At 42.3% G+C, this 23,895-nt stretch overlaps 1 protein-coding gene across 1 annotated transcript in view; it reads left to right on the top strand.

The window, feature by feature from the left end:
• rerea (arginine-glutamic acid dipeptide (RE) repeats a) overlaps positions 1-23,895 on the top strand; it is an 88,901-nt gene that overhangs the window by 56,292 nt on the left and 8,714 nt on the right. The window contains exons 7-11 of the mRNA XM_070910242.1: positions 2,060-2,108; positions 2,792-2,916; positions 4,433-4,532; positions 5,309-5,407; positions 13,785-13,865. Coding sequence (XP_070766343.1) covers positions 2,060-2,108; positions 2,792-2,916; positions 4,433-4,532; positions 5,309-5,407; positions 13,785-13,865 — 454 coding nt within the window. The remainder of the gene's footprint in view (positions 1-2,059; positions 2,109-2,791; positions 2,917-4,432; positions 4,533-5,308; positions 5,408-13,784; positions 13,866-23,895) is intronic.

The raw sequence follows: 23,895 nt of genomic DNA, 5'->3' as shown, positions 1-23,895 counted from the left end.
TTTGGGTTTAATAAGTAAGACGGTAATTATTTGACAAGATTGGGTGCTAATGCTGAGTTAGATCAGAACTTGTAGCGTGTAACAACTGGTCATGTTTGACACTGTTTATTGTGCTAGGCAACAGACTTATTAGAGAAAAGTCAGTATTATAACTAATAACTTTGACATATTCATGACAGAAGTTCATGTGCTTCAAGAGTCAGAAAATTAAAAGAGTAACTTTCATTCATATTTCCATTTTATTTGTTTATTTGAACTAAGGACGTGGGTATTTTTGTTGGATAAATTAGTATTTCTAACAGCCCTAACTGTTAGTGCTTTGCCTGTTCAGTACGCTGTGTCTGTTCAGGTATAACTATAGTCTTTATGGAAACTCCTGATAGCTTCCTGCTGTGATTCGTCTGTATTCTGCCTCCTCTCTCGGGACCTGTGCAGCATTCCATGTGAATGTCTGCTCCCAGGATTTGCCAAAGTAAAACACGGCTGTCTTCAGACGCTGTTCCTATTCTGGTGCACAGGTCCTCATTTGTCATCTTTAACAGCCGACTGCCAAATGTACAGACGGATCTGGCCGACTGCATGTTGTCAGGAACACGTTTGTGGAACTTTCTCTCAGCAGGAACGCAGACCAGATCCACACACACTCAGTATATTCAACATTTTCTTAGTAGACTACATTCATGTGCTGTAACTGTTCAGTTTTGTATATAATACGTATATCTGTATGTAAGCATATGCTATGAGACATTATGTTTGTCAGTAAAATGTAGGATAATGTATTTCTTTGTGTCAAGCTTCGTCCATCTCCAGTAAATCCAAAGAAATAGTTAGTTATGAGTTAACTATTTCAAAACTTTCTGTCAAATAATGGCACCAGAAACATCGCTTAAGTGACAGTTCAAGGGTTATTAAGTGCTAATGACGCAGGAAACTAACATATTTTATGTTTATCAGCACTATTCATCGCTTTGGGCTCTTGTAGTCTGCCAAACTCTCATTGCTTTACATTTAGTTTGTCTTATCTGCTGCAAATGTTTGCGACCAAATGAAATGAAGTATTTCGACATGTTCTGTCGAGGAGCAGACCGTCCTGGCAGGCCTGGGGTCATTTACTGCAGCTGAAATTCAGTTTTTTGGCCTGCGCTGACATCGTCTGTGCCAGTACTTCTCTCAGCCATAGTTCATAACAGTATGGATTACCCTCTCCTGTTTGGGAGGAGGAGGTCTGTGAGGAAGGGGAGAGAGGAGCTGGGTCAAATATGTACCCGTCGTAGGGTTTTGTGGTTGGAGGACTCTAAAGAGACCAGAGGGCTGTGGCCTCTCAGGTTTCCGCCAGGTCTCCATGATGGAGTGCGAGCTTCTTTGGGTGCAAATCACGCTGACAGATTCTGGGCCGCCCCGCACTCGGCTGTATGAAAATCGGCGCTGTTACCTAGGCAACAGAGGGAAAGGCTTTTCAAAAGGAACATCTTGTCATTTTCTTTAATCCACTGCAGCTGGAGATTCGGAACACTATTATTAAATTGCAGTTGCTATGGCTACCAACATTTGTACCAGCAGCCGTTTCAGAGGCTCTCGCCCTGCATACCCAGAGCCAGCTCCCCCACCTCCACCCCTCCTCCTTCTCCTCCTTTTTAGGGGATTCTGTTTTATTGCTGCATCCACAATATCAGGCCTGCAAATGTGCTCTGCTCAGCTTGCTGTGCCGGAGCAGTCGACCAGGAGTACTCTCCTAAAATCTTCCCTTGCTTTTTAGAATAAAACACAATGTACTTTTCTCACATGTGACCTTTCTGCAAAGATCTCCACAATAGAAAGTAGTAGCCCTTGTCCCCTCGCACTGTATTTGATCTTGTCCGGGTCATGAGTTGTTAGTTTTCTGACATTTTCTTTCTTCAGAAGCTTCAGTCCGTTATGATAGACCTAGTTGTGACTTTGTAGCTTGTGCAGTTGTTTAGCTGATTCAACAGGCACAATGCCGTAAGATTTCTTTCAGCTGGCTTTGAAATGTTGCCAAGTAAATAATTTGTTTCAATCCGCTCTCTTTGTCTCTTCTCAGGCGACTAAACAGCACACAAGGGGAAATCCGAGTGGGACCCAGTCACCAAGTAAGTCATTGTACAACACACATCACCCAGCAGTGAACTTGAGAAATTCCTCTAGTGTTGGTGAAAGTTTTTTGTTTGGTTTTTATTACGCGAGAATTGTCTTGGATGTGTTTCATTATTTCATTACAACTCCTCTCTTACCTCATTGATGCCATTTAATCTGATTCATGGTATCGCTTGTCAGTTAAGATGAACAAATCCATATGTAGTAGCTGCAATGCTGTTCTCACAAGACAGATAACTATTTAAAATACAGTGCATCTAAAACGTCCTATCTAAACGTAAAACATTTACATAGAAGTTTGCATGATCACTTAGTAATATTTGCATCTGCCAGCCTCAGCTGTTGAGAAACTGTGCTCTAACTGTGTATACAAACTTGCTTGAGTTTAAATATGTCAGTATGTTCTTTTATGTTGCCACCAAATTTAGGGAGGATGTGCTCCATCTTTTAAAAAACAAAACACTGAACGTCTTGAGACAGTCTTGTTCATCTGACCTGCTGCAAGGACAGAAAGTCATCTGAGTGCTAGAGTTCTGTGTTGATGAAAGATGTTGAATCATTGTGACCACCAAGTGAAGAGTTGATGACAGGAGGCTGAAAGCTGATATTTTCTTCAAGCCTGCATGCTATTTGTAGTGTGACACCATTTGTCCCTCTCCTTCTCCCTGCACCTAATTAGGCCAAGCTCCCCGAGCTGCAGCCTTTCCCCTCTCCTGGTGGCCAGGCCGTGACCGAGAATGAGGAGCTGGTCTGGATGCCAGGGGTTAATGACTGTGATCTTCTCATGTACCTCAGAGCCGCAAGGTGAGCCCAGAGAAATGCAGGAACTCAGACCTGGCCAGGGCTGCAAGGTCTAACCTACAAATTCAAGGGAAAACGATCACCAATGAGGTTAAAGATGGTTGTTTCAAAACTATGTAACCCCAAACTGTCCTTTTCCCTCAGTATTGATATCTGAGTGTAGTTGCATAAATTCAGCACTTAAATATATCAAGATATCAGAGACTCACCATCAGTGAAAGTAAAAACATCTACTGGACAGCAGTGGCTTCCTCACTCTGCCATTAATCTGCTTCTGTACTCAAGATCAGTCAAACCACAAGAGTGGTATTTTAATGCTACTTATTAATGTTAAGTGTTGTATCATGGGATAAAATCCTTCACCAGTGCTCCCTCAGATGTTGTTGCAGTGAAAGTGATATGTGTTAACAGGGCTGTGTGTTATGTTGTAGTTAAGGGCCACAGTGTAATTAATCACCTCTGTCACTGTGACAGGCAGGGTTGTAGAAATTCCATCAACGTCTATATTTATCCATCATATTTCTTTTCATGCTTACTGGTATCCCATAGGCCTATATTGTGTTATATACTGTGCTTTATAATTTCAAAGCTCTGCTCAGTAGAAATGTTAAGTATTTTCTTCTTGCTGAAACAAGCGTGCATACAGGGAAAATCGAATGTGCTTTTTTTCATGTCAACGAAACATTGATTTGACCGTAGTGTAGTAAAGATGGTTATTAATATATACCTCTTGTATCATACAAAATAATATTTACTACAGTGTGGGACAGGAGAGGAGACGTAGAGCGACTACCGAGGTGCTTCAGCAGTGGCTACATCCGCTCCTACCTTAAATACTCCTTGTTCTGTTGCTGTAATTTGGTTTGCTGTTCTCAGTTCCACACTCCATTCAAGGGCTGCATCTAACAATTATTTTCATTGTTTCATCTGCCAGTTATTTTCTCAATTTTGATCTTTTTGGTCTTTGGTCTTTTGATCTTTAAAACATCTGTTAACTGACTGGGAGGAATGGCCATCATAGTATCCTAGATCCCAAGGTGGTGTCATCAAATGTCAAAACCCTTAATTATTCAATGTACTGTAATGCAGCATTTTTACATAAAGAATGACTCAAACGATTTAATGGATTGTCAAAATAGTTGCCAATTAATTTTCCGTCCAATGATCAATTAATAGTTGCAGCTTTACTCCATTCATTACCAAGCTAGCAAGACTATGTTTATAAAGGGCTGACTGTTGGTTAGTCTGTTTATTAGTTGGTTCTCTTGTCTGAATATTGTGCCATCTTGTTACAGTCGGTTTAATTTTATGAAGTTATGCGAGCAGCCATATTGCATTGCATTGTGTTCTATCTGTGTACATGAAAGATGCTATTTGTAATTACTGTTAAGTCATCTGTCGTCATCTCTACTCGGCCTGTGATTTGACATGGACATGACAGTCCAAAGAAAGTTAAGTAATTTGAACAGGCGTCTCTGGCTGTTTTTTAATGTTGATTTCATATGTGTTGTGTCCACAGGAGCATGGCCGCTTTTGCAGGGATGTGTGACGGAGGCTCAACAGAAGACGGGTGTCTAGCAGCCTCTCGAGATGACACTACATTAAACGCACTTAACACTGTAAGTAGCCATGCAACAAGTCTAACACTAGAAATCAAGTATACATAATAGAAAAAACACCAATCCATCGGAGTTTCACAATAAAATGTTAGGTTTGAATTGCAGGGATGCCTCTGCTATTTTAGCTGTGATGCAGCTCTACAGTGATGGGCAATGATAAGGCCCCTGAGCCAGTAGAGTAGCCCCCTGTAGTAAACCCAGCGTCTGAGGCTTACAATACATTAGGCGTAATGAGAGATTTGTCCGTCACATTGACAATGAATACCGAGGAATCAAGCACAAGAAAGAGATTAGAATCATCATAAACAGGGCATTTATATTCCGACTCTATAAACTGGAAAATTAACATAGCGGGCAGGTCATTGTCTCTCGACCTTCCTCTCTATTTGCAATTCCAATGAGCAATGCTTGTTTATTCTCAGAGGAATAGCTCCAGCGCTGCCTGTTTCACCCAATTGAATGTGACACAGGGGCTTAAAGCTGCACAGCGATTGCCTTTGTCACTGCGTTGTTTATTTCCAGCCTGGTTCTTGGATCTTTGCACGGCATTTCCTCTGACGCTCCTAAGATCTCTAGTTAAAGGTTCAGCCACTCCTGGATGTAAACTCCTGTTTGTAATACAAATCAGCTCCACAAAGTGTGTCAATACAGCTCAAAATGTCCGTCTTTTGTCGCTGTAAAGAAAGCTGGCATCTTAGTGAATGCTGCCTCTTGATGTATCCATGCATTGTTTTATATTCAGAATTCTAAGGGTTTTTTTGTGTGATTTTTCTCAGCTTCATGAGAGCAGCTACGATGCAGGAAAAGCTCTCCAGCGTCTGGTGAAGAAGCCTGTACCCAAACTGATAGAGAAGTGCTGGTCTGAGGATGAAGTGGTAAGAGAACCGTGCCTTTTAATGTGGAAATGCGGTGACACAAGATGATATGCTGGAAAAAAGGATTATTTAAAGGATACAAGTCTTGATATCTTGTTATTACAGTTATTCTATAGTTTTCTTGATGTTTCTTGGTATTTCTCTCGTGGTTACCTGCTGTCTATCAGAGCTTGGGTTGTGTCTTTAGAGGGAGCTGTTGAGAGAGAGTTAAAACAAGGATCTTGGCCTGGCCTTACAAGACATCAGTAAAAAAAAACAAAAAAAAACGCTAGTCAGTTTCCAGCTCCTCCAAGGCTCAAGAGCAGCTGCATCCTGTTTATCACCCACAGAATAAATCTTTAAAGGGAAAAGACAGAGGGTTGGTAATGTTAGCCTCCATTTGAATTTAGATGTGAATTTCACCACAGCTGTTGAAGGGCTGGAATCAGAAAATGGCAGCCCTTCTCCCCGATCAAACACCACATCATGAACGGGTGGGAGGGGAATGAAAGTGGTGGGTAACACCATGTCAAAAACGACTGAGAGCTGCGGCTTTGGCCTTGATGCTTTATGACACACTGCGCTACATCATGTTTGTATACTCCTTTTTAAAGATAACACTACTGACTGATCTGACTGTAGATCTTAGAAACACACAAGGCTCCACCACTGAAATCCTTCTGTGTTAGTTCTTCCTCCTCCTGGATGAATCATCGTTTTTTCCACTTTGATATTGTTTGGTAATGCTGAAGCTTGGCAGTCTTTTTGTGTTGTGCTTTGAATCCAGCAGCTCAGATCCACTGGAAGTGAACGGGTTGATTTGTCTTGTAATTGAACATGATGGGCACATTTGAATAAAGCCAGAGCCCACGGCAGGACCGCAGCGAATCACAACAAATTAAGTCAGCCATCCTTTTGTGGACCAGTTATGAGTTTGCCTTTATTTCTGCATGCTTGCTGGCGCCAAGCTAAACTGCTTTGCGAGGATGATCAGAGCCGGGGACAGGCCCGTTGATGGGAGGCTTTATTATTATTGCCACTCTCTACCACAGCAGGTCTACCACAGACCACTTGTAAAGAAGCACAGTAGGGGCTCGACAGGAGAAGCTGTAAATAACCAGATTTAAACTACAAAGAGATCACTTCGGTGATCACTTTTAGCTTTTTCAAATGAGAGAAAATGTTTACATTACGGTGTTGTTTATCTGCAATAATAGATCCAAATATATTCTCAGAGTCTTTAAGCATTATTTATACTTAGTGACCCAAGATAAAAAAAAGGAAGCATTATCTGTCTTTTCTTGCACTTTTTGGCTGAAATCATCATATGATACCACAATATAGCTACTAACAAATACTGGATTTTTGAGATATCAATGTGTGGAAGATTAAAAAATACGATAAATTTCTATCGGTCGATAGCAATTTCTTATATTTCCATATATCCCTTATATTTGTTTTTTTTAATAGATTTGTGACCAAGATGCATACATAAAAATAAACTTGTCAAACTATGTAATGGAAACACTGTTTTCTAAATTACCTCAAGCGTAGTTCTGCATTTCTGTACTTAAATTTCTTATTCGGCCAACATAAATACCGATACAAAATATCTGCAATAAGCTAATATCGGTGGACATATTGGCTAAAATATACATATGCAAAATTACATATATATCACCAAACTGATATTAAATGGAAAGACCTGTGTTTCACTGTCACATGACATCAGATACATCTCGTAACAAACAAAAAGTTAAGCATTTTGTAAAAGTTAACATGCTACGATCATATTATTACAATACAATTCCACTGAGAGGCGATAACATTGAATCATTGGCCAGCCCTGAAGCCCATTTAATTCATTCTGTAACCAGGGTCAAGGCAACTTCATGCATACTTTCACAGAGAAGTTTCATCATGTTCAGACAGCGTTATGTAACTGAAGTGGGGGAGCTGTCAGGGAGTCCAGTACACAGTGTTAGCCATGCTCAGTTCCTCGGGTGTGTTTTGTGTCTGCGGGTGGAGCCGGTCAACGGTTTGTGCTCCACCTGCCCCCACAGTGTCCACAGCCTGGAGAATCAGCATCTTGACTCTGGCCAAGGACACACACCTCCCAGCAATGCGATCACCAGTTGTGCCTTTTCAGCCCTGCAGCCTTGAGGGACAGGTGTAAATGTAGCTCCAACCTTGACGCACTCACAGAAATCAGCCCTGCTGCTCCTCATTTATTTATCACCCCTTGCTCAGCCTCTCCTCTTCCTCCTCTCCCATCTCATCCCCTCCAGGACTGGCTTCATTATCCCTGCCTGCTCTTTTTTTTCACTCCACCCCTGCATTCTTTTAGTGACGTGAATAAAAGTGACAGCGGGGGCCGCCGGAATGACAGAATCAGCCTGTCTGCGGGGTCACTTGTCACCCTCCCCTCACCCTTTTGACTTCTCTGCCCCTCCACCCCACCTCGCTTCTCTCTGCCTGCAGCTGCTGCCACATAGCACATAATCCTGGACCTCGTCTCAGCTCTCTAACTCTAGAAAAATATTTATAATCCCCCCCCACAGAAAGATGAGACCCCTGCCATGATAATGTGTATGTTTCATTACTGCTGGAGAGGAAGTGTTTGTTTCATTTTTATTTCGCTTCAGTGAGATTTGTTACAGTCAACCCCTGAGCCGACTTTCACTGTGAGATTATTAGTACGACTTCCAGAATTTGAAAATCCATCACTTTGATGTGAGCACCACTCAAACGGTTTCATGCATCAGTAAGGTGCTAACTATAAATTACAACAAATCTCAAACGTAGAATAAATTACATATAAAACTATAAATATTTCACCAGAAACATCTACTGCGCCATCTAACCTCCTTGTAGCTGCTGCTGCGGCTGTTTAGGGAAGAGGAGTTTGCGATTTAACCACCAAGAAAAGGGAAAATGTAATCTGTTATTATGGGTGGGCGAAACAATTGCCAGACGCGGGATAGTCCTCTGCTGTCTATCTGAGCGAGGCAATCCCGCTACACCACTTCTTTATGTGTGTTTTATCAGAAGCCAAATCAATGCTGTCTGCCCACACAGAACTCTCTTACCATCCTTTTGATTATGCGATAGTCTCAACGGCAAAAATAAACTCTTTTAAACCAGGAACAAAAAGCACTTCAAGTGGGAAGCATACAGGTTGTTTCTTTTTGTTCCCATTAAACGTTTGTCCACTGATGCTGTATTGCGAAATTGCGAATAACACACTGAAGAGTTCTCCAAAGTAAAACCACTTGTTGTAAAGCATGAAACCACAATTAGCAGACAGGATGTGATTATCAACAGTGGGAACAACTTCTGTGTTTCAGATCAGAAGAATCCTGTTACAGATTGTTACCAAATGAACAGTTTTTTGAGTCTTGGGCTGTGACACTTTCTGGGCAAGTACGGATACATGTGTTTGATTAAAATGCGCGCACGCGTTCCGCCTTATGAAATAAAGTTGTGCCTCAAAGATTGTAGAATCCTTAAGGTAGTAAATCCTGTTTTATGAGTTGATACTCATGATGTGATCATTTGTCAGTTGGACAGACGGCATCGGAAAACCTGAAGGCTATACAGAACAGGCATGGCTGTTGCTGCCGTAATTAAGTATCATGTCTTTTTAGACTTATGAAAACTTCAATCTGTTATTTATGATTTATTCTATAGTCGTGAAATGTGCTATATTTTTATCTACAGATGTCATTATAAGCCTCTCCGTTTATATTTATTGAAAGTATTGACAAACAGGATTATGACCCGCCTAGACTTCCTCCCCCTACCAAAAATAATCTTACAAATAATAATTCTGATAATAGTGACAAATATATTGAGTTCAGTAAATTGATAAACTATGATAAAAGGATAAATAAGACATAAAAATGTAAAGCTATGACCACTAATACATTTAGATATAACGTATACATGTATACAACAGATACATTATGTCTAGTATCACCCTCCTCACGCAAATATTATATTTTATTTTATAACTCAGCCTCAGCTGCGGGACTATTCTGTCGCATCTATAGCAATTATACACTATCATTTTCCTCCATTGATCTAAAGAATATCAAGTGAATTGACTTTATTCTAAAAGATACCTATTTAGATGCACTGTGTCTCAATAAAATCCAAAGAAAGGTCAGTATTACATCATCAAATTGATTCACAAACTTGATATAGTGAAATCGTCTTCTCACCTGACGCTGCCGTCAGTCCTGATTGTAAGTGAGTGGTGCTAGTAATGCATCGGCCAACAGGAGGTGCCATATAAACAATCAGACGCAGCAGCAGTCGTGCTGTGTGTCGCCATGTCAGAGACAGAGAGGCTGATCTATGACTGCTGTGGGGCGGCAGGTCTATTCCTCAGCCAGCTGCGCTATGCCGTGGCTTATCTCCGGCTGTCTTCAGCTGATGGATGACTGGAGCAAGCTGCCGACAGCACTGAGGAGGGAGGGGAGGGTAGGGGAGGGAGGGGAGGAGATGGTAGCGGCCCCCCAGTGGTTGAACACAAGCCTACAGGCCTGAGACGCACTGCCCAACCAAAAACACCTCAGGCGGATGGAACACAACATGCCGCCCTGCATCCTGTGCTGCAGGCTGTGGATTGTTTGAAAGTTGGATCTTCAGCGGTCCTCGTCTGCAGAGGGAGCTCCATTTGCTCCACCGAGATTTAGTGTCAACAGTGCATTTTATCACCATTATGGGACAGTGCCAGCAATGCTTTTTAGGGATGTTTGGTAACTAAATAGCAGGCAGGATGGGTGTGTGCTGGAATTTCCTGTCACCTTTTGTGTCAGAACAAGCCAAAGGAAGCAGAGGATGTTACTTTCCCTGCTGAAAGTTGGCAGAATATATCCATGTTTATTATTGGGTGAATAAAAGCAAGGCTTTTGGTGTGTCAAAGTAAGGGTTTTAATTACTTAAGAAAGTAAAATTAGGCTTTTTAAAATAGGCATATCTAAACATAGACTTTTATCCTTTTGTATGGTGTCAGTGCAAAGAGGATGTGGGTAGTCTAGTGTCTGTCAGTGTGGTGCTGTCCGTCTCTTCTTCAAGCATGTTGTGATTTCCTCTGTGCACGCCGTGGCAAATCTCATTACTAGCTGATATTTCATAACAGACAGCAGTGTTTTTACCCTTTGGTTTTGGCTTGCTGACTGACTGTCCTCGGCCCTCTGGGTTTATACACAGCCGGCTCTGAAAGGTCAGCTTTTAACAACAAGTCAAGTATAATGACTCCATATTGAGTGAAAGTGGCTTTGTTTGCTGTTGGACGGTCTTGCGTCAGTGTTTTTCGTGGAATGACATTTAGCAGGAGTTATGTTGCGTGTGTGAGCCTGCGCTCTTGTTTGTCATCGTGATACCGTCTTTTGTATGTATGTCTGCATTATCTTAACCAGTTTTACAACTCCCAACAATCGACTCTCAAGCAGGAAGTACGCACACACAACAATGGCCTATTGAATCATTTTTTTTCTCCTTCTCCTCCTTTTATATGTCTCCTCTCCAGCCTCACAATAGTGCTCTGTTAGTCTCCGAGGGGAAACTTGGGGCGGGTGAAAAGCGCCAGCTCTCTGGAACACACTCAGAGAGAGAAGCCTGTTGTTTCTGCACAGCGGATGGCCATTTGGTAGCGCTTCCACCCAGCCGCCCCCCTCCTCCTCCTCCCCTCACCTCCTCCTCTCGCTCGCTTGCTCTAGCTCTCTCGGCCCCTCCTCCGCCACTGTGTTGCCTAGTAACGGAGGGCTGGAGCAATCGGAGCAGGGGCAGAGCGATTCAGGGAGCAGATTGGCGGATGATTTATTAGCTAGGCTGGAGAGCAGTGAGCCCAGGCAGCTGAAATGGAGCCTTAAACTGGAGCCGACGTGTAGAGGGGGAGGAGGGAGCCAGCGAGAGAAAGAAAATGGAAAGGGGGGGGCACATACAGCTCCTCTATGGAGACGGACGGACAGTCTGTGTGAATAGTATAGTTGGGGAACATAATTAAGGTGACATAATTAGGACAAACGCACAAACTGCATGGGCAGGTCTGATTGCTGACTAGTTTTACCGTCACTGCGAGGCAGGAAATCGCAACCCAAACTCCCACATGGTCCCTCGGTGGTGGAATGAGTAACCAAACTCACATTTGCTCAGCAGAATCCCTCTCACTTGAAGACTTACCTCTTCCCAGAGTACTTACTCACCTACTATACTCTCTCACCTCACTGCTGCTGAAGAGACATTTAACACATCATTGATATTTATCCTAACTCATCCTCAGGACTTACTCTGTCTCAGGATTATTCAAATATTTGTGCATCATCATATTTTTCCCCACATTTTTGAGGCTAATATTTACCTAGTTTTGTCACGGCCTGTCAAACAAGCCCTGCAATGCAGCGGCGTTCCCCTGGTTATATGTAGCTCTGTGGAAGTTTGACTGACAGTCCAAGTGGTAATCTGCTCTTAACCCCTTGAGTGGTTGGAGATGGGTGTCGGATGTTGGGGAGCGCTTCTGTTGGAGACGGCTCCATCTACTGGCTAATCAACCGCTACACCTTCAGTCTGATTAATGCAAATTAACTGCTGTCTCATGTCACTGATAGGACAGCGTTTTTTTAGTCAGCTGTCAGCTCTTTCACATCTAGCTTTTGATCAGGCCTCTCATGTTGATTATTTAGTCTGGTCAAACATAATGCTTTACTTTTGTGTTCCTCACACACTTAAACTCCAAAACTTGAGACTATTGAGTTTGTTTGCGTAATGAAGATAAATACAGTCAGTCAACCCTTTTGTTGAGATAGGTCTGTCTTTCTCGCCTGTAATTCTTCTCTCCTAAAAGACAGTAGTGTTTTGCAGCTGGCTGTCTTAACTTCTGTAAACTTGGCCTTTGTTATCCACAAAATCTGGGTATGTAAACAATCTGTGGTTACATAATGTACTGTACATGGCATGGAAAATGAACTCCCGACACTCTGGAGAGACTCCATGTCTGGTTTTCCCTCTCACTTGTCTCCTTCCACCATGTCCAAGACCTTTCTCCACACAAATTGTATCAGCCTGCCTCCCCTCTCAGGCTGGCAGCTAGTTGAGTTTGTGCCTCTGTGTGCGTGCTCACCCCAAGCTCTCTATGCATTTAAAGGACAGCCGTAGTTTCTATTTCAATGCAACTGACAGTTTTGGTGTAGTTTTAATAACAAACAGTAGCCTGGCTTTTTCCTGTGTGGGGGTAGAGGCGTGAAGCCCGCGCTGGTGTGGTGTTAGAGAATCGAGAACAGGCTGAAATGACTAACACGAAGCACAGGACTCCACTCCGGGTTTTCCAGCCTGCTGCGAACCAGAGGCTCTCTTGCAGAAAGATCACATGTAAAGCCTTCCCCTTTGTAGTGGAAGAGCAGAGAGTGACAAGCTATTTCTTGCTTGTAAAAAAAAAAAGGAAAAGAAAAAGCAATGTACCGTCGGAGACATTGTGGATTTGCCCCCTAATTTTTGCTTTACCTGTGGCTGGACGTAGAGATTTGTGCCGTGCTCCCAGAGGACTTTTCCCTGCTTTTTTTGCTGGAGTAACTTGGTGGAAACGGTTGGCTGAGATCACTGAGGAACGGGGCTCGCCTCTGGAACAAGAAAGTAAATCTGTTGGTTGTCTGCTTCGCTGGTTATGAATGTTTTCAGCCTCCGCTTTTTATGGCTCGCGGTCTCTGGCTCTTAAAGGAGAAGAAATATATTTAGGTTGTTCAGTTTTTTGGTATTTATTCATTTCTGATGTTGTTTTTGTGCTCATTGGTGAGGTGAGGCGGTGTGTCCACAGTCAGTTTTCATGTCAGATTAAATGCGATGTTGTGAAGTAGCATTTTCTGTCATCATGCCGTTCATCTCCTTTCACTCGAGTAAGGGTATATTTGTTGGTTTGACATTTGAACATGTTTTCTGTGCTTTTAAAAATGCTCAAATGTACAGACTAAAATAGAAACTGTCCACCATGCACAGTAAGGCATTTTCACGCTTTTCAACTCTCAAGTTCAGGTTTTGACTTTAAACTTTTCACTTGTGTGATTAACAACATATTAGATTATATTTTATTAGATTGTATTTTCTCTGCACATTAAGAGACGCGCTTAATCTCAGCGTCTCTCCCTGCCTTACTTGTCATTTCCTCTCTCGTTTTGCCCTGACATGGCTGTGTTTTCTCCAGAGTTTAAACGGCTACAGAGGTTTTCGAGATACACATCAAACCTCTGCAACCACAGACTAGCGAAATGAAAACAATGTTTTTGGTCGTGGTGCTAGCCAGTAACTTTGTGCGGTCACAGTTTAGCTGACTTCACAGATACTAACTGGTCTTTTTTCTCTCTCTCGCTCTCTCTCTCTCTTCCTATGTGAAAAATTGCAGAAGCGCTTCATTAAAGGGTTGAGACAGTTCGGCAAAAACTTCTTCAGGATCCGGAAAGAGCTGCTGCCCAACAAAGAAACGGTAAGATTATTTGTTTTCTCTCTGAACTGCTGAACTTTTTCTGTGTGTGTGGCATTTGTTTTATAGTACTGAAACATATAACATGAGGTACTTGTGGTTTTCTTGTAATTCATGGAAAGCTTGAGCAGTAAAACATTTTTAGTTTTATATTTTGAAGAGGGCTGGTTTTTAACCAGAGGCCTTATTGATAAGAAGTGCAGCCTGCCAACAGCTGTGATGCAGTATTGTCAGATCTCCCTTCAGGCTGTCTGGGGGAAAAAATCCAACTTGTTATACCTGAGAACAGAAATGGCTAAATGTACTTTACAGGCAGCCACTGAAACATTAAAAGTGTCATGCCGAACATTAATTAGCACCCTCTGTTAGCAAATTGTAAACAAGTTGTGCAGATGTGATGTGAGCCACTGTGTTTGTAGCGCATCTCAGGTCTGAAGAGCAGCCTGCTTTATCTCATGTTTGTGCTAAAGTGTTATAGCAGCACTTGAGATTCTTTTTGTTTTTTTATATTTTCACAGACTTTCAGAGTAGTTAACTTCCAAAGTGCAGCATAATGGCTTCCACAAGGATTAAAAAGGAGGTTACGATGGGAGCCTTTTACATAAACATGAAATCTCTGATAGTTGTTCTTTTAAAGGGAATAAAATTTTATTTGGTGTTTGAAAGTGGCTAATTTAGCTTCATTTTAAAGGCCCAATTAATTATTTTTTATCATATCAATTAGAGATATATTCACGTTCATAAATACAGATTTTGAGTTTAAGATGTAAAATCAGCTTTCTTTCTCAACTGATCACAGCTGAAAACACAGGCTCCTTTGCTTGCTAACATCACTGGTGTCAACAAACTTTTAACAGCATCAGCGAATAATAATAACTAATAATAAATAAGATTTTGTTGCTGTCAAGTGTGAGTCTTCAGTTTTAGAGAAGTAACTGGAGTTTGGCGGTGGGCTCATTCTTCTGTTTACATTTGGTATGCAGATTATTGGGCCTTTTAACTATTTTGAGGATTAAATTGTAATTTCTTGCATTATACTTCTTTCTTCTTGATAATTTAAGGGTTTGTCAGTCACTTACAAAAATTTAGATAGAAGGAGACAAAGTGATCTAATATCGGTTACGCTTTAAGGAACTCTTGTAATTGTGTTGTTTATGTACATGAGCAGAAGGAAGTTCCTCCTGTCAGTTTCCCTCCTCTGTGTGCGAGTGTGTGCGTATGCGTCAATGTGTTAATCATCACTGAACAACTGTGTGACTTGTTACATGGTACAGATGGGTCACATCCAGGCCCCACAATGATTAACAACAGTTAACCTTATTAGATGATTATGTTGAAAACAAACCATAGCAACCACACAGACTTTGGGTTGTTCCTCTTTAAGCTGACTTCCAGCATTTTACCATAATCATTGTCTCGTATATCTGCACAAGCAAAACTCAACTATAATAATTGGCAACAAAGGGAACATGTTGTACATGTTGCTTCAAAGTCCTCCACACCTTTGACTTGGCTGTTAAATTATTCTTAGATATGCATTTTGATTCATAAAGCAGTGCAGACCTTGCTGTTTCTGTGAGGCTGCTCCTGCTGGAAGTGTGCCGATGCAGTGCTGACACAGACATCAAAGGAAAATCAAAGGTGTTTGTCATACTTCTCGCCACTTCATTTCCTTGTCTGCTGTGAGCTAAGGATATGTCAGCCATGCTTCTCAAACACCCCATGTAATATTTTACTCAAGCACTCTTTAGAGTCACCTCCTTTGTGCTACATTTTTTATTCCTCAAAACCAATTTGAACCTCTTGAATAAGAGATTAAAGTGTATGAATACAGTTTCCTCACAGAGCTTTCTTCAATTATTTTTACTGGTTTTGAAATATACGACTAGTCCAGTTGATTGGCTATAAAGGAGGTATTAATGTAATTCAACCTGGAGGGGGAGTCTACTTGGCAGGAGAGGTAATAGACCTCCTCCAGGATCTAGGCCTGCCACCACCACAGAGCAGAGACAGATTAATTTTTCCCCCTGCAAATGGAAAATAAACTGCCCTTTAAACATATGAAAAGAGGAGAAAATGACTGGGTGAGCAAGGGGAGGGTAGCAGCAACTGGAGGAGAAGGGGTAAGGTGGGGCGTTAGCTCAATATAGCCACTGAAAAACCTGGGTTGTCGCACACGGGAGAGAGAAAAAAAGTCTTTGCTTATGATTGAACTTGCTTTTGTGCTGTAAGACTGATCTGAGCGAGTGCCAGTCAACACCCTGAGGAAAGCTCCATTTATTTTCCACCTGCTCATTCCCAAATCCTATCTCTGGAACATGAGCACAACAATATCTCAACATATTTTAGGTCTGATTTTCCCCACTATCTCCGGTCACAGGCACGTATTTCTGTAATTCCACTTGTATGGCAAGCCGTCGAAAAATAAACATGTTGCAGAAAGGAGGATGTTCCTGCCCTAAGTCCTGGCCGCACCACAGTTGGTGAGCCGAAGTGCAGAGCATAAAGCCCTTGGGCTGATATCCAAAGGTCCGGTACAGTGCGTCTGGCCCTAACTGTTCCTCCCGCTAGCCCCTATTAGCCGCGCTGCCCCTGAAGCGCCAGCGCGGCTCAAGCAGCCAGTGCCAAGGGTAAGCACCCAGCGCTGTGTAAACACACCAGGCCTGACTAGCACTCAGGAATGCTTTATATAAAGTCACATAAAGGCCCAGAGGGGGAAGTGGGTGTGTCGTCTGACCGTCTGCAACTGGCTTTGCTGCCACCATTTCCTTCACTCCAGAGAGGGACGTCATGGAACACGAGCTTCCAGTGTTTAAACAACTAAATATGCTGAAATGGCAGATCACAGATAACTCTGCGTCTGATATTTTCACTGGAGGGGATTTCATAAAAAATGTGGTTGTAGGGGATATCAACAGACAGTGTTTGCTGAACAGATTTGTATCACCTCTGTTTGCTGTACAGCCAAACAGATAAATGTACAGTTGAAAATGAGATCGAATTAGAACACTTAAAGCTTATTTCCATACATGGCCGAGCACAAGCCACTTCATTGGCAATTAAAGGTACAGCAGTTAGCTTGCAAATTAAATGTTGTTTAAGATATTAATGTGCAAAAAAGAAGAAACTTAAACAACAAACACAACTGGACTACTATATTAGGGCCAAGGCTGTTTTCAGTGCTCAGTCGCCAGTTTCTTTTCACTGTGGTGAAGGCACAGTGTAAAATATGTATCACTGAGAGAAAAAAAACGTTACTGCAACATCAACTCATGCCTGAAACTGCATTCATTACAGCTTTGTGCCCTATGAGAGACATCATAAATTGCATGAAAATACAAGTAATTTATTTACTTTAAACTCGCATATCAGTGTATTATGTATTTATAGATTGTAAAAATGTTTCACAATAGAACACAGAGCAAGCATAATCTAATAAACTCAATGAAGCTCTGTAAAACAATTTACTAGCTTGGAACAAAAGCTTGGAGTGTGTGTGTGTTTATCAGTTCAGTTCTCCCTTGAGGCTCCATTCCTGCATCCTGTTGTTTATTCTCTGGTGACTGCTCGCCTTAGCTACACGTTTAAATATTAAAGTTCATACAGTATATTGGCACAGAATTATCATCAGCACTGACACAGTTGGCTAATTGTATTTTAGTGATACTTTGTAAAAATCACTTGAATAATTAAGATATTAAAAATGTTAAAAACAAGTTAATTTGTATAGTAATATAATACCGTAAAACTGTTTCAGCAATACAGCCAGTTGGTACTTCACACAGCAAAACATCAGCTACGAGCTGTGTGAACTTGCAGGACGAGGCAAAAAAGAATAAAACTGATTCATAGAGACATTTTTATGCTGCTGGTTCCTGCTTTCCTGCATGTAGGTGGAAAAGACAGAAAGGTGCAGTGGCAGTGTGTTAGAAAAGCTAACACAGGTGAAGCCACAGTGTGTGTTTGGTTCGTGTTAACGTCACGAGTCAAACCAAAGTGTCCTCAGATGGCAAACAGCTGGGCAAGTAGCTGCAATAACTTGAAAAACGTGACCATAAACCAGTAATACTTGTGTCTTGATTTAGCAGCCTTTTATGAATTGTGTTTATTGTTAGCGTTTGACTGTGGCAGGTGATGGAACAGCACCGGGCACTAAAGTCACTGTGACTGTAAAGCATGTTATAAATATCAGGGAATGTGGGTGACCTGAGTTGTACGTCTGACTTATAAAACGCTGCCTTGTTTGTGTCGGCACTCCGATCAACCAGGAGGTGACGTGCAGAGCAGTTCTTGCAGCATCTTGTTCTCTCTGAGAAAAAAGAGCACCCCCCCGCCCCCCTCAGGCCCTGTCATTTACAGGATGGCCAACAGGAGAACAGTGTTCTCAACACAACCTCACAGCAGATGTTTGCCCTGGTACAATCTGTACAAACGTCAAATTGAATTCATTGCCATGTCCTTAGCTCAGCAGCCAGAACCTTGGGGATGACTGTAGCTGGTTTAATTAGTGTTTGAACCAAAGTATTTATAATCACAAACTACAGGGGCCTGGTCCAGTTGGCAGCAGCTGTCAGTAGTGTGACAGAACAGCTTTCGTGTTTGGTAAATGATATAACTTGTTTAGGCAGTGAAATCGCTGTCAGCTGATAAAAGCTCAACCAGCATGTATTGATGTTCTTTCAACACACCACAGGCAATTTAGCGCGACTGAATGTAGGCAAAATCTTTTCTTTTTTTTCCCCAGCCTAATAGATGGAGAACGGAGAGCCGGAGCTCCCTGTGTAATTGAGTTCTTTGGTAGGCTTCATGTTGTGGGGTTTATTGGGAGGGGCTGGAGGGGGGGGGGGGACTAGCTTATCAGCAGAACACGCAGGATCGACCCTCCAGCAAAAAGGCACTGTTGCCATCCAATCTGCTTTCATTGGCAAAAGCGCTTACAGCAGGAAAAACACGAGTGCTGATTCTTCAGCATGTACGTCCCTGACCTGTGAAAGCAGAGCTTATTCAGTCATTCTCCAGCAGAAAGGCTCAGCGCAGCAGGGAACGGCTGTCTATTTAACCGCCTTTCACATACACCCTGCTCCACCAGGCAAGGTCCTTTTCACTATTCAGTCGCCACTGTCGTCGCTGCCGATGGGCTTCGAGGCATCGCTGTACTGGAGGTCTATTTTTGAATCTGCTACATGCATGTGGCTTGATACCTTGAGTATTTGACCCCTGGATTTTATTTCACAAAAAAACTCAAAGGTGAATTGTGCAGCTTTGGCAATAGGAATAAAAGATTGATTAAAAAGCTACATTGGATTTTTTTTTATTATTTCAATTGAGATTGCGATAATCATACGTTCATAACTTGAAGTAATGTCATAAAACTCAGAGTCTAAAGAGGACGCAACCACCATATTTAAATTTTTATCTAACCAGGTACCTCATGTTGCAGGGATGTTCTTATATTATTTTATTAATATGAATTTATTGGGAATTTGTTTGTAAATCAAAAACCAGCTTCTAGCATCAAGCTAACTTCCTGAATATAATGTGAGAAGTTCATAGTGAACTGGAGTTTAATTGCATATTTTTTATGTCATCTGCATCCATTAAAGATTATAGATACTTTAATAGGAATGCTGTAAAAAGATAAATAAAAATGCATTTCTTTCTCATGTTAAATGGCCCTATAGGCATCACAAGTACGCTTCTGACCTGCTTAACCGCACAAGCGTCTCCAAAGTCACCCCCTACAGTTACAATCAGCATGAGCATGATAGAAAAGTCAAGCACCACTCACTGAAACGACACACTGTACAACCTGTCAGGGCCGGTGAAGAATACCAAGTCCAGGGGTCGAGCACATACATAATTAAACCCTGGTTTGATTTAGCTCAGAGAAATACACACACACACACACACACACCTCACTGAAATGAATCAGGCAGCAAGCCTCCCTCCACCAGCTGCAGACCGTGGAGGAAGCAGGAGGAGCACAGGTTCATGCTGCACTAATGGATGTTTACACAACTCCATATCAGCCAGCAGAACCCAGGAATCACATGCTGCTTGCGCACTCTGCTCTCATGGCTGTGGCTGAACTGCCTGAAGTTTTTAGCTGAGATTTTTATTTGCCCGGAGATTTTTTGGGAAGGTCTGTGGTTGGATTCAGTGTTGATTGTCCATTGTTATCCTCTGCTGGCTCTTTATTCCTCCCTCTCGGCTCTCCTCCACACTCGGCCCTCCCCCTCCTCAGCCCTCCCCTGTTCTCTCCTCCTTCCCTTGCTCTTGCCAGTAACGGCCTTAACCGTTTGGCTTCATGTCAAAGCAGGGGCCTTTTGTGGCTCTGTCACAAATCTGCCAGGAAAAACAGAAACCATCTGTTCAGGCCTGGGCCTGAGAGGGGATGAGGGTGTAAATACATGAGTTTAGCCCTCGCCGTCAGCCCTGCCCGCGCACACAGGACCACCAAGCCCAGCGGAGGATCCTGCACTCCCACTCAGCCTCAACCTGCACTCCCACACCGCAATTATACTGCAGTCTGCAGGGGTTTCATGGTTAACCTTATTCCGTCTAAATCTTACAAACAGGAATATAAGATGGTTTAAAACACAGTACAAAACTGAATGTGATCATATCAGAAATTTTTTTTATGAATTAAAACATTTTCCTCTATCACCTGTTGGCTTCAGTAGAGAAATCTCATTTTATTTGAATGATGAGGTTAAAATACTGTTATATAAAATAGTGTATTTATGTGCCAGCACAGGACTTATTTTCAGCTATTACTCTAAAGAGAGCAGATCATTTTTAAAGTAATTTATGCTAATTACACTAAATTGAGGAAGAGTAAAAATCTTCATATGATGGATGATGATCTTGCCATGTTTGTCAGCGACGGTTGAGTGTCAGGGAAACATCAGCGTACATAATCTTGAACTCCACATCCATTTCACACATGCATACGTAGTCGACCATTTTAAGTGGCAATAACTGGAATGGAAGCCCTGAGTGTCGTGATAGGAGGGTAAGCCCTTTCCTTGTCGGATAATCCACCGGCCAGAAAGCTCCTGCAGATGGAAGCAGTCTGAAAGGCCTTATAATTCCGAGCTTATGTTGTCACTATCTCATGTACTGCGGAGCGGCAGCACACTCTGTACCGCTCTGCAGTGATTTAGTGGACTGGGGGAAATTATGGCGCGCAGGCCAGGGCCAATCTAGACTTCTATTTCTTCTATTTCCATGAATTTTTACTGGATACCGGTGAACCGCTTTAGATGCAGGTTCATGGAGTTGTTTCTGTTTTACTGTCCATCTTCGTTTTTATGAAGAAATGGCAGCTTTACTCGGAAGCCTCAATAGGTACACACAAACTGGAGCTAAGCACCCAATCGTGCTGCTGTGAGCATATGGCAGCACGACAAAGTGACTTTGATAGGGAAAAGTACACCGTCAGTGTGAGAGATCGGGTGTGTGTGGCTTCAGGGGAAGCAAATTTGACATGCAGGCAGGCTGAGAGAGGTAATCTGTCAATCTCCGTTTGACACTAATTTACAGCACAAAGCCTCTCTCAACGTCAAGAATGCCATCTTCAACTCAGACAGCGTATGTAACTCCACTAGACATTGAAAGATTTGCCTGGGATGCCTTTCAGATGTCAATCTTTCCTTTGTCAACGTGACTGTATTCAATACTAGTATTCATGAACAATAAAGGCAATATATAGAACAAACATTACGAAAAGTTGTTTTTGTCTTGAGCACATTTCTTTCTTGGATTTCTAACCAGCAATAACTTTTCAGCTTTCAAAATGTAGGAATTTGTTATTCTGCTTCTTTTGTTTTCCCCTTTCCGTTTCCATCCGGCTCTACCAGCTCATCAGTGCACCTGTTAATTCCCATTCAAAAGCCCAAGTTAATGTTTTCATTAGCCCCTGCCTAATGTAATGGTACTTGACACAGTGTAGGTGATGGAGAGGCAGGGTGACCTTTCCCAGTGTCTGCCAAGCTGTTGTTGAGGCCGTGTAGTTGTCAGCCTGCAGCGAGGAGGCAGAGAGGCACTGCTGAGAACAGTCATTAAGCACAGAGCAAAGCCAGCGCTCGGCACCACTCGACACTTTTGATCTGCACATTTCAATTAGATTTCACATCAGGACGCCTGCCTTCCCTCAGTTAGCACCTGCGCCCTGCCTTCCCCAACTGGCCGGGCCAGGCTGAAGAGGGAGGCGCACAGGAAACAACTAGAAAGTTCTGTTAGCAGCCTGAAATAGATGCACAAACACATGGCAACACAATAGAGCTTTTTTTAGTGATATAATGATCAGTAGCTGTTCTGTTCTTGGCATGGCCACACACAAAATATGTTTTAAGGGTTATTTGAAGTGCTGTAAATGTTCCACAAGTAGAGGGTTAATCTTTCCTTCTTTATTCAACCGTTTTTTTTTGTTGTATTTTTTGATTTGTCTCTGCTGAGCTTCTACATGTGGAATCGTTCCCAGTACTCCACATGTGCACATCTTGAGGTCTATAAAACCTAGACAAGCTGTGGAGCTTGGGACAGTTTGACGCTGGAGCACCTTAATTTACCCTGAAATTTGAGACGGTCTCATTGAGCTCAGACACCCTCAGTAAATGTTCCCAGCACTGCTTTGCCTGATAAGACGGAGCACTGGTAGATATGAATTTCCCCAAAGAGCCACATGAAGGGAGATCTTATTAAACCGGACTAAGCCCACTGAGTCGCATTTTCTGCCCATCAAAGCCATGATTGAGAAAGACTTGGCTTGTTCCTTAATTTCAGATACTCGCGCGACTTGTTGAAGCGATAAAGGAACAAACACTGGCCAATCCCCGACCTGTGTTTTCTCACAGCAAACAACAAGAAACCAACGAGCCACAAGTAGTTTTGTATTTCAGGAGATAAGAAGATAAGAAATTAAAGCTGCAGTTACCTTTATGTTTCCATTAACATCGGCCTGTTACGTTTTAAAAGTATTATAAATTTGTTGCCATTGTATTTTCTCTAATTGTTAAAATAGGGTTGAGTGAAAAGCTTTATATAGCCATTTAAAACGGTCCACCTATTTCATCCGATCCTTTCTTGCCATTGTTTGTTTTGGCACATTTTGATAGAAGATGTTAAGCTGTTGCTGAAAAGCTGTTAATGCATTTTAGAGAGCAATGCACTGACTAATTTATGTCAAGTTTCTCAGCCGAAACGGAGAAGGAAAACAATCGATAGCCATTAAACTGTGGGAGCTTTGTTGAACAGCAGTTTAACAGACCTCAGACAGTAGATGGGTGCCCTTTGGGCTTTAAAGATTACAGGTGACTTACTGCTCACCCAACAATCACACCACACCTTCATGAATTTGTTATAGAGACGGCGAAGGAACAAGTGAGAGTTCATGGCGAGGAGGAAAAGGGCAAAGCCCCACAGGAAACTCCATAATTGTCCCTGACTCCTGTCGCCAATTTTCAAGGCTTGTGTATTATGAGTGTGGCCGGAAAGCAGCAGTTAATATGCACAGGCTGCCTCAGCAAAGTGCTTTCTGATCCATGATTGCATGTGTTAATGTTTCAGTTGGGTATTGATTTCCTGGCGGCCTTTTGTACAGTGGATTTATCCGCCTCGCTCGCTGGCAAGCATGCCCCTCCGAATGTTTGATTAAAGTTCAATTGACTCTTCCAGTGAAGGGGCGAGGAGCCATTTCACTCCCTATTTGTAGCGCCAAAGCTCTGCCTGACATGTTCTTTTGTTCCCATTCAAGCTCCTGCCACCCAGGCAGCCACCAATGCACTGATCCTAATATCCCTGCATTCACTGAGCCTCCTCGCCTAATCCTGGGACAGACAGGGCCGTAGCACAAACATGCCCAGCCAGCTACAAATCCTGGCATGGACTTACCCACTCCATGGCTTTTCACTGTGAAATAATGTGCTGACTGCTAATGTGTATTTTCCACATTTTTGCTGCAGATATATAATATATATAATAAACACGTGTTTTGTGATAGTTTTGCCCGTTTTAACAGCATTCGTTTTGT

Source organism: Enoplosus armatus, chromosome 8, assembly GCF_043641665.1.
Source record: "Enoplosus armatus isolate fEnoArm2 chromosome 8, fEnoArm2.hap1, whole genome shotgun sequence".
Taxonomy (NCBI): Eukaryota; Metazoa; Chordata; class Actinopteri; order Centrarchiformes; family Enoplosidae; genus Enoplosus; species Enoplosus armatus.
This window is presented reverse-complemented; position numbering and strand designations above follow the sequence as displayed.